The 12,091-nt window shown below is 39.6% G+C and overlaps 1 protein-coding gene across 2 annotated transcripts in view; it reads right to left on the reverse strand.

The window, feature by feature from the left end:
* THSD7B (thrombospondin type 1 domain containing 7B) overlaps positions 1-12,091 on the reverse strand; it is a 680,297-nt gene that overhangs the window by 204,696 nt on the left and 463,510 nt on the right. For both annotated transcript variants that reach the window (XM_019480192.2, XM_019480191.2), the window contains exon 14: positions 6,757-7,020. In XM_019480192.2, the coding sequence (XP_019335737.2) occupies positions 6,757-7,020 (264 nt within the window). The remainder of the gene's footprint in view (positions 1-6,756; positions 7,021-12,091) is intronic.

Genomic DNA, 12,091 nt, shown 5'->3' on the forward strand with positions numbered 1-12,091 from the left:
AGTCCACATTTTAGCCTGGGAGTACAGTGGGAGACAAGGACCACAGCCTGGGATCAGTTAACATGCTGGTTCTATCAGAAAAGAGGGTGGATCATAACACTACTGCCCAGTTTTCAGCTAATAAAGTTGTGCCTTAAATCCCTCCATTTATCTTGTAGTTAGGTTAGAGTAATGGACCACTCTGAGATGCAAGGGTTTTTCTGTGTTTTCTATTTATCATGTCATTCATTCACGTGAATGTTCTGGCCATCATAGTTTTAGAAAAGCCAGGTAGGTATAATAGATACAATTGCAGAAACACATGATCTATGTAAGAGACAGGTGAAATCAACATGGTTTCCAACATCAATTCTGATTGTACATGGAATTATGAAGTGCTGCCTTAACAAGAATAGCAGGGATCTTGAAAAGTATAATCTACCAATTCATTAAAATGCCTTACTCTGAAATACAAAAAACTAGAACTCTTGGTTCCAAATGACACCTTTTATTAGACCAAAGGGTATCAAAAGGTATCATTTTGGAACCAGGAGTTCTAGTTTTTTGTATATCTTCTTGTCTCAGACCAACACGGCTACCAAGTATGCTCCTTACTCTGAAATGGTATTCCAGTTTAAGCCTAACATAATTTATTAATAATGAGACAGTAAAACGTAAAGGAAACAGCATTCTATCTTATTAAGTTGTGTTAATAAGAGACAAAAGCATTTATTTAGACTCCTTCACATTGTTGGAAGATGGTACATTAATGTTACACTATTTTTTTTAAACTAATAATGTTATTGTGGGTTATGCAACTGGGCATGTTGCAGAAAGATTCTTCTTGCTGTGGTTTAACACACAAATCAGTGCAATCGACTTAATAATAAACTGACTTGCTCCAAGACTATTTCAAGACACCCCTTCTATGCTGAGCAGCAATTTCTGTGCCAGAGTTCCACTTAAGATCCTGCAAAGAAGACATTATGTCAAACTAACAAGAATACAGAAAATGTAAAGGCCATCTAAGGCTAAAAATAAACAACAAGGAGAGATAAGGATGGAAGCCTCAAAACTGGTGAATAGTCAAGCATAGGAAAACAATTTTTCTGGCAAATAAACTCTTCCATTTTCATAGGCTTATATAGAAAGGAAAGCTCTGGTATAAAGACTTACATTTAGAGATATGAAACAGCAGTGCACTGTGACTGAATGTAGCAGCAAGAGAGGATGTCACTCATGTTGCTACTTTACATGTTTTTTTTTCTTACTCTGTTAGAAGTAGAACGGGCATCCATGTGTATTAATGCCTCAAGAGAATCTTATCTTGTTTTAGACAAGATTCTTTGATAGCCAGCTTGACCCATCTAGAAATAAAGATTTTTGGTGCTTTGTTACTTTTGAATCTGTTGCCTGATAAAACACACAGAACAGCAGTGTCCAAATGGTTGCATTGTGATGCAAGTGACACTTGATTATCATTCTGGCATCAAGAAAAAGGAAACTGTAGTTACATTTTCTTAAGCTAGTAGATTTTGAACAGTGAAGGAAGTTATTTACATGCAATATAAATGGACTTGGAGCACAATTTTGAAAGTTGTGTATAATACTATGTATTCAAACAAAAGAATGGAGAAAATGCTCTTTAATAGACAACTCCAAATTCACATCTCCAATAGCAGGCACAGCTGTAATTAAGAATGTCACTTTGCACTCAAGGAAATGCACGTCCTTCAAATGCCTGAGAGTGGTTCCAAAGAAGGGCGCAGACAAGGTTTCAGAGCTAAATTTGGAACCCATTTAGCTATTAAATATCACTGTTGGTCAAAAGTGATAAAAGCTCTGAAGATTTGCATCAACTGAATCTATGAGGCTAGAACAGATCCTTCCTGTATCTAAAAATGGTGTTGTAGTGGGCATGCCATCCAGAATCACTCTTTCTAGGGCCGGTGAACCAATTGGCAGAAAGTACCTTTAATGGTACAGAAGACAAAACTTTCGTGACATCTTCCACCTCAACAAAATATTTTTATTGAAAAGTTTTCTTTTTTCCCTGACAGATATATGTAGTTCTGAATCTTCTTTGTCTGAGTGCATGCAAATGCGTGGGTATTTTAAATTGTAGTGATAATAGACTATGTTAGATTATAAGTACTGCACTTTACTTTTCATGTGTCCAAGGATACACAAGATAGCACTTGCACTGTTGTATTTAATTTTAAAAAGACAGTGTATGCGGAACATGGTGGAAGTTGGTCTGAAGCAGCAAAACCATGTTTCATTTTTAAAACACACTGCAGAAAGACAGCTATTTCCCTGAACTTTCATGGAAGATGAGATGCGTTGAGGACTTCAGCAATATAGGAGCAAGAGGTGGGGCAAAGGAAATTTTGGAATTCTGAAACACATTTGCAGAACTTTTCAAAATAAATTTGTTTAAAAAAAAATCAAAAGAATGATCCATAAGATATTTGGTCAAAAGTGACAGAATTCCAGAAAAAAGAATCTGTTTTTTGAGGAAACTGCTTTTTCTGTTAAAAATAATGACAAACTTGGTATATAGATAAGGCTGACAGATGTCTCACTTTCATGATAGGTTGGCCAGGATTCTTTAATGTACCAATTAAAGGGAAAGACTCATTGATCTATATAACAAGCATTTTGCAGACAGAGTACAAAAGATTGCTTATTATAGGCTACCTGCAGAAGTCCCACAAATCTTCTAAAAGATCTTTCTCCTTTAAGTCAGAAAGCTGTTAACAGCACCCTGCCTTACAACTTGAAACAAAATGATTTTAGGAAATACTGGAATGACAGAATTTGTTCCTTGGCCAGTATGGTTTACCTGCAACTTAAGGAATTGAATATTGAAAGTCAGGAAATACAGGGATTCAAATTGTAACTTGCTTCAGGCTTGCTTATAGATGTAGGTTGAGTTAAGGCTAACCTTTATAATCTTTGCTGAACTGTAAAAACTGATGTCAACAGATAAAAGCCTGTAACAAGGTAAGGCTAGCTAAACAAAACTTGACAGAGTTGTTATATGGTGACTCAGACTCACAAAATTATAAGTGGAAAACAAGTGTAACAAAGCAAGGACAGAAAAAAAGAAGAGAACAACAAACAGCTGTTCAGGAAGTGCAGTACTGATAAAGCATGCTACAAGAGGGCAAAGTCAGGAAACACAAAGAAGGAAAAAGAAGTCAAGAGACCTAGGAGAGATAAGCAGAGGCTGATGTACAGATAACACTAATATACTAGACACAATACTATAGGATAGATTCAGCGCTTGTATATAACAGTAATTGGCACTTCATTAACAGGACTGCTTAATTAGATATAAAGAAAGGGAACTATCAAATGTCAAAGGGTCACCAGTGCAAATATAACAAATAGAGCTGAAGGAATAATTTATCTAGTGGATTTTAGCATTTCAGCATGTTTTTATAATTTGACCTGTTCCATGAATGTTGAACAGAATTCTGCTAGTTATTCATGAGATTATTTTTCTATCAGTCATTCAATACTTTATTCAAAAATACATTTTTGAATAGCCAGATATAATGCCTGACAATATACTAAAAGTAAGTATTGGTCAAGCCTTACTCAAACAATTTGAAAAGGAGACAGAATTTTAAATTCCTGCTACCTGTCTTTAAAGGAGGCTCACAGTGAGAGGATGGCTTCAGAGATGATGCACATAACCTTCCCTTCACCTTTACCACCAGGTGCAAGAACCATCTGGAAAACTGAGTGCCCTAGAGAGTATAGGAAACACTCATGTGGCATCAGATTTTCCATTTCATTAAGCTAAGGCAAGCTAAGGAAGTATGGACGGGATGAATGGACAGTAAGGTGGATAGAAAAGTTGCAGGAGCATCGGGCTCAGAGGGTAGTAATGGATGGGTCAGTGTCTAGTTGGCAATTGGTATCAAGTGGAATGCCCCTGGGGTCAGTCCTGGGGCCAGTTTTGTTCAATATCTTCATCAACAACCTGGAAGATGGCATAGCAAACTCAGCAAGTTTGTAGATGACATCAAGCTGGGGGGAGTGGTAGATGTACTGGAGGGTAGGGCTAGGATTCAGATTGATGTAGACAAATTGGAGGATTGGACTAAAAGGACTCTCATGAAGTTCAACAAGGACAAGTACAAAGTCCTGAACTTAGGGCGGAACAATCCCATGCACTGGGACAGGCTGGGAGCTGAGTGGCTGGGTAGCAGCTCTGCAGAAAAGGACCTGGGGGTTACAGTGGACAATAAGCCAAATAAGAGCCAGAAGTGTGCCCTTGTTGCCAAGAAAGCTAACAGCATACTGGGCTGCACTGGTAGGTATGGTGCCAGTTGGTCAATGAAAGTGATTATTTCTCTCTCTTCAGCATTAGTGAGGCTACATCTGGAGTACCGTGTCCAGTTTTGGGCCCCCCACTACAAAAGGATGTGGGCAAACTGGAGAGAGTTCAAGGAAGGGCAACAAAAATGGTGAGGGGGCTGGGGGACATGACTTATGAGAACAGACTGAGGGAACTGGGCTTATTTAGTCAAGAGATGAGGAGACTGAGGTGGGATTTAACAGCAGCCTTCAACTACCTGAAGCTGGGTTTGAAAGAGGATGGAGCTAGACTGTTCCCAGTGGTGGCAGATAATAGAACAAATAGCAATGGTCTAAAGTTGCAGCAAGGGAAATTTAGGTTAAATATTGGGAAGAATTTTCTCTCTAGGTGGGTAGTAAAACACTGGAACAGGTTACCCAGAGAAGTAGTAGAATATCCATCCTTGGAGGTTTTTAACCCTGGCTAAACAAAGCTTTGGCAGGGATGATCTAGTTGGGGATGGTCCTGCTTTGAGCAGGGGGTTGGACTAGATGACCTCCTGAGGTCCCTTCCAGCCTTATTTTTCAATGATTCTAAGGCTGTTTTACACAATACTTACATTTTTGAGTGGCATAGCCAGATATAGATGATGGAAATATCATTCGGACCAGCTGTTCTTCCAGTGCCAAATATAAGAAGCAGGAGGCATTTCAAGGTTCTTACGGAGGTAGATAGTCAATGGGAGAAGTCGTGGTGGATTTGAGCTGTCCTATACTTGATCAGAACCATTATAATGACCTTTAGGAAAGTTATGCCAGTGGAGGACATTAAAACAGGCTTCCCAATGTTCTCATTTCTGTTGGGGCAAGAAACAGAAGCTCTGGAAGCCACATATAGTTTCAGACCTTCTCTCTCTACTAATCTGGGACTTATAGCCATGACATTTCCATGTAAATATAACTAATAGTAAGCATAGCTCAGAACAGATGAGACTATTGAGAGAAACCCCAAACATATAATTCCTTCTTTTAATAATTACACAAATCTTGGATTTCTCAAAAAAGAATAACTCATTACACAGACAACCCATCTAAAGTACCAGCTGCTCCTGTTTTTGAAGGAAAAAAAAGTTTTGTGAAAGGAGAAAAGTGCAACATTTCTCTACCATATAGCATAGGGATATAATCAATTGTTATCTGAAAGCCTTGAAAAGTCCACCCTATTGTTAGAAATCAAACCTTGGAAAGCAGCTTTATGAATCTGTGCAGCCAACTAGAACAGTAATAAACAGCTCAATGAAGAATTTTCACTAGGATTAAATCACTTCATTAACTCTGTCTCTTACCACAAAAAATAATCAACCTGCTCACTGAAAAGGCCTTCCTCAATGCAGCCTCACCTACCCTTTCTTGTAAAAGGTTCTCTCTCTTATTCTTGATACTCCATTTCTCCTACCCCAACACCTAGCTCAGTCCTAATTTTAATTCATGGTACCTCATCTAAAAAACCTAAAAGATCATTTGTTTTGATTTTCTTTTTAAAAATCAAATGTTTCCTTTACTACTTCCTACCTCTCCATTCATCAGTATTGTCTCCACATTCATCTTCATTTAAATTGTGCTGTGTTCTCTCTTTTTCCTTTTTTGGATCCAAACTGTTCCCTTTGTACATACCACTATCACAGTAACAGTCACTACCATAACAAAGATATCAAAATCTGCAGCTTACAATAACTATTGCTGTGTTGGCTTTTCTCCTCTGACCTGAAGACAAATATCTTGAATTTGAAAGCTTGTTTAACTCTCCCAACTATGGAGTTGGTTCCATAAAAGATATCACCCCCAAAAACCCTTGTCTCTTGCATAATTCCTGGACCATCACAGTTACATCACTCTAATACTACCATAACGTTTTAAAAGAAGTATAAAAGAAATCTTTCCCTGCATTGTGACTTTCCTCATGTTCACAATAGAACACATTTCTATCCAATCTTAATTACAAATGCCTGTAAGGTGGGGATTTATAATAGAAATAAAACAGATCCTTGTACTGAAGTAGTAACAAAGGACACCTATACATATGCCCAACGCCTGCTCTGAGATCGAATGAGCTTTAGTTAAAGCACCTCCGCTGCCATTTTGAAGCATGGGATGATAAATACATGAGACACCATGGACATTTTAATTAGAGCGGCTCCCAAGAGTCTCCCCCCTCTCCCCCCAGAGCACATGTAAAGATGCTCAAAGGTCATAGGCACTGTACAATCAAAGCTGCAGAAAGCTGTTGAAAGTGTACTCGCATAGTTGGAAAGCAGATTCACATTCAGCATTTATGGGAGCTTTATAAAAGTTGTTACAGCCCAGTAAGTAAGAGTATACTTGGGTACCAGAGGGTGACTTGCTCACTAGATGAGCAGAGAATATCAGGGTCATTTACATGCATTGTACACTTCTTTGTCTTCTTACCAGAACTGCTGCAGTAAGATGGCTCCACAAGTCTGCCGGTCTTATCATAACAGGCAATTGCACGGAGACGTATACCTTCTCCACATTCTTTGGGGTCTCCATAGAATCTTATTCCTAATTGAGGCTCTGTTTTATCCCCTGCAATAATGCAATCTGACCAATTTCCATAGGGCTGGGAAGAAAACGTTTCACAAGGGCATGCTTCCATTTCAACTTGAGGATAAACTTCTGTATTCTGGCATTTGTCTCGCTTTCTGCTTCTCCCTGTTCCAACCAGAGAAATATGCTTGTTAGCTTAACATCTGCTGCTTTTGATAACAACACATCATATTATTTATACTTGCAGGAATTCAGTAACATTAAAACCAAGACAATCTGGTTGTTAATACACAAGAATGTTTCAAAAGCACCTATTAGTTGTTGCCAGTGCTTTGGAGTACAAGGACAATGTAGTTATCTCCAGGGGTAACCGTGGAACTTAAAGGAACTTAGAAATATTGCTCTGTGGGATAGGGTAGCAAGCAATATGAAAAGACTTACTGCAGTAATTGTAAGGCTAGAAAATTCTTTGTAATTTCATGTAATATCATTTTCCTTAATTATCTGATGAAAACAAATTGATTGTTTTGCCTCTGTTCCCCTTACAATCAATGGTTGCTAGGGAAACCTACAAAAGGGTCTAAGTTAGCTGTAACTCTTTCTTTGAGGCTACTTTACAAACCAGTTAAATATGCGCCCTGCACACAGACTATATGCTTTGAAGAAAAGAAGAAAGATAATCTTTGGTAAATTATTTGAGTCTGGAATGTATTTCATTGGTACCAGATTAGGTGTTCCTGGCTTGATTCCCTTAACAGATTTTTAAGGCATGTTGTTTAAGCATCTCTCAGTAGCTTAAGGCAGACAATGCATCTATTGGTCTTTAAAACACAGTACTTCATTGGAAGGAAGTGGGGGGATACCACAACTGGACTCTTCAGAGACTTGTTTCTAAAGGACCTGCCTCCCCCTGCTCCACATGCAGGAAGCAGGTACTATCATTTTGTTTTGTGTTTTTAAGGGCAGAACAGGACTCCTTTTCTATGATGCATTCTGAACTCTCAGGAGGCCAAGAAAGTTACTCCAAACTTTGAAAAGGTAACATTTAGGGTTATTATATCTGGGTATTCTGGAGCAAGATAACCTCACGAAGCCTGACCGGAGGATTATGGCCAACTCCTAGATAGTGGCATAATTGACTGGAAGAGAAGGATCTCTGGGTCACCTTTTACAATCTGCAGACATAGCAGGCACTCAAGATACGGTTCCAATATCTCTTAAGCACTCTGAAAATATGTTTTGGTAAGCAGTCATTTAGCTACAATGCCAATGGACATGTTTTCACTCTTATATTGCACACAAACAAAATATATATACCAAACAATTCACATAATCAGTTTTCCTGTTTTCTAGTCCTTTACCCATGAAAGCAATGGGAGTTTTTCACTTAATCCAGTGACAGCTGGATCAGTCACATCTGATTTTACTCTTTATGAATCAACTCCTCACATATTTCCATAGAGAAATGCATTATATTACAAGATCTCAATATTGTCATGCTCCAAGCTCTAATTCCTTCACTATTTGTCTTTCAAAAGTTTAGGGAATTTTTTGCTCCAGAAAGTGTAAAAATTTGCAAACAAACAGAAATAAATCTGAAGGAAATTATTTCCATCCTTTTTCCAGACATAACTGCAATGAATATAGAGATAGGAGTAAGAAAATAGGCCAGAAATTGATTAAGTACGCTATCCTAGAAGACAAAAAAGTTACAACATTGGGTGCCTGTGAAAATCAATTATCTTGCAATATTTAGTCGAAAAATTAAATCATTTAAACGGCTAAAATGCACAGTATAACAGTCTTTTTGGAACACATCCAGTTCTAACATTTGAAAGTACAACTCTGCTGATTTTAGTCAAGCCCCATAGTGTACATGAAAAGGAGTGTGCCCTTATAATAGTTTGCAAGCCCCCTAGTGGCATCAACTGTGTTCTATATTTTGAAAAATTGCCAGAAACCAACAGAGCTACATACATACTGCTGTATGTATGTAGCTACGCTTTGCAAGTTTATATGATATATAGGGAGTAAACTTGGTAATCTGGGACTCATCTATATATGTGTATCTTCTAAATATTGTACTACTTATATAAACAGCATGACATGATGCGAAAGCATTAAGGATGCTGAGTTCATATTTACATGATGCCTTTGATTCCACAAGACCCTGCCATCCTCTACAAGTGGAGTCTACTTCCATGGATGCACTCCAGATAAAGAGTTGCAGTTCAAGGACTTACCATCTTCCAATAAATGGTTATAGAATTAAGAGATTTTTATAATTCCCACAGACCATTTTAAAAACAGCTTTCAGTAATACTGTATTTTAAATTTTCTTCAAAGACCCAAAGGCTTTAATTAAAGAAGATATTTTTTTTCAAATGGAATATTTTGTGCACTAGTAAAACTATTTAGTAAACCACATTAAGTAAAACTCTATTTACCTACGTATGCATTTTGCCAACACCACAGTGCATATTTTACTGCATTCAGAATAAACTGAAATTAATTCACATTTCCCAATCTCAGCCTAAAAATTTGTTGATTACATAAGCCTTTGACCCAAAATATTTTTTCCAACTAGGATTTTGTTTATTGCTGATCCTCCATTAATGGCTAATGTCATAGAGATACAGTGTACAATTTACACAGCAAATATACACAGCATGATATGCTAGAATTCCAGATCCTAAGACAAGGAAAGCATGGGATCAACAAAATTAGGATGCTAGATTTCAAAAAGGCAGATTTTATCCAACTCTTGGAGCTAATAGGTGTGGTGTCATAGGAGGACAGATTGAAGGATAAAGATGTCCATGAGGGCTGAGAGCTTCTAAGGGATACAGTATTGGAGGCCCAACAAGAAACATGGCATGACATGATGGAAGCACAAGAATGGCAAGAGACCAATATGGCTGCACATGGAGCTTCTAAAATACCTCCAATGCAAAAGGAAAGCATACAGGCAATGAAAGAGTGGGCAGGACACCAAGGACACATACCAGGAAATAGCAAGAACCCACAAGGACAAAATCAGGAAGGCAGAGATAAAGAACAAGCTACACCTAGCTGCTCACCTTCTCCCCAAACTGTGTTGCACAGTGCAGTAGTTTGGGAGCTGAACTTTCCTGTGAAGACTGAGGTAAAGAAGGCATTGAACACTTCCCACCAAGACCAAGCCTTTGGCAATCACATCAGTTCCTTGATTGTGCAAGGACTTCCAATTCTTACCAGGCTCCAAGCGCTCTTGTACAGACACCTGAGATAACTAGTTGATTGCCCTACTTTCTCAGGAAGAATGAGGAGGTCACACTTGTTGTCCTATCCTCCTTGTGCTTCTTTCAGCTTTCCTGTTTCCCCACTTACCTCAGGGCTTTGGTCTCCATCCCTCAGTGAACCTAGTTTAAAATCCTCCTCGCTAGGTTAGCGAGCCAGTCTGCAAAGATGCTCTTCCCTCTCTTCATCAGGTCAATCCCATCTCTTCCTAGCAATCTTTTTTGGAAAAGCATCCCATGGTCAAAGAAGCCAAATCCCTGCTGGCGACCCCACCTGTGCAGCCATGCATTGATCTGCAGGATGTGTCCACTCCTGCCAGGGCCCTTCCCCTTGACCAGAAGGATTGAGGAGAACACCACATGTGCCCCTGTCCCCTTCACCCTTGCACCCTGAGCCTTGTAGTCACTCTTCATCTGTTCAGGGTCACCTCTGGCAGTATCATGGGTGCCCACATTGATGAGCAGTATGGGGTAGTAGTCAGAGGGCTGGATGAGTCTCAGTAATCCTTCTATGACATCTCAAATCCAGGCTCCAGGCAAGCAGCAGACCTCCCAGAACAACAGCTCAGGCCAGCAGATGGATCTCTCCATCCCCTGCAGAAGGGAGTTTCCAACCACCACCACCCATCACATCCTCTTTGTGGCAGTGGTCTCAATCCTCCCCAACTTGAGAATTTCTGGCCTGGCCTCTTTCACCAGTAGAATGCGCTCCTCCTCCTCCACTGCTAGCACTCCATATTTCTGTTCTCCAGGCAAACCACTGCAGGTTGGGATGACAACATCCTTTTGCTCCCAGAGATTACAAGCTTCCAGCTTCCACCTTCCTGGGAGTCTATGCCCTCTTTCTTTTCTAGCACCACCTCTGGCAGTCCTTCCTCCACAGAACCAAATTAGGACCTGGGTAGAAGACTAGATGTTGTGTGGTCCTGCCTGGACAGACACCGCACAAGTGGAAGCAAAAGAAGAGCAGTAAGTAGATGGCTCTGGGATTGCAAAGTTCTCCACCCTCTGTCTGGGACTTCTAATCTGCTGCCTCTCACATCCTGCCCCTCTTTCCAAGCAGAGCTTCACTAGCAAACTCCTCTGTAACTGGCCTGTTTGCTGTTTCTTGATCGAATTCAGAAGGATCTCAACAGACTGGGAACCTGGGCCACAGCTAATAGGATGAAATTCAATGCAGACAAATGCAAGGTGCTACACCTCAGGAGGAATAATCAAAAACACAAATATAAAATGAATGACATCTGGCTGGATGGCAACAGTATGCAAAAGGATTTGGAGTCTTGGTAGAGCACAGACTCAATGAGTCTGTAATGTGAGGCAACAAATGGCCTTTTGTAGTTTTAGGATGCATCAACAGAAGATATGGAAGGTGCTAGTGCCTCTCTATTCAGCACTGGTTAGGCCTCATTTGGAGTATTATGCACTAGTCTGGACTCCATATTTTAAAAAAGAAATAGAGAAGTTAGAGAGGGTCCAGAGGCAGGCAACGAAGATGATAAAGGGCTTGGAAAGCAAGTCATGAGAGGCAAGGTTGAAGGAGCTAAACATATTCAGCTTGAGGAAAAGGCACTTAAGGGGGGACATGATAGCAGTCTTCCAGTACTTGAAAGGTTACCATAAAGAAGAGAGGAAGCACCTTTTGTCTCTTGTTGCAGAGAGGAGGATGCAGACCAAAGGCCTGAAGTTGCAGCAGAGTAAATTTAGATTGGATATCCAGAAAAAAAACTTCTTCACTGTAAGAATAGTGAGACAGTGGAATAGACTGCCTTGGGAACTTAAAAACTCTCTGTCACTGGAGGTGTTCAAGAAGAGGTTGGACAGTCACTGGCTAGGGAATATCTAGGTGTAGCTATACCTATTTTCTACCATGGGAATTTACAGCTTTGCTGTTGCTCCCACGCTCCACCCCCTTCCCTTTTTTCTGCTATATGTGTCAAGGGTTTTTTTTAGCCTCC

The sequence above is a fragment of the Alligator mississippiensis genome, chromosome 4 (assembly GCF_030867095.1).
Source record: "Alligator mississippiensis isolate rAllMis1 chromosome 4, rAllMis1, whole genome shotgun sequence".
NCBI lineage: Eukaryota > Metazoa > Chordata > Crocodylia > Alligatoridae > Alligator > Alligator mississippiensis.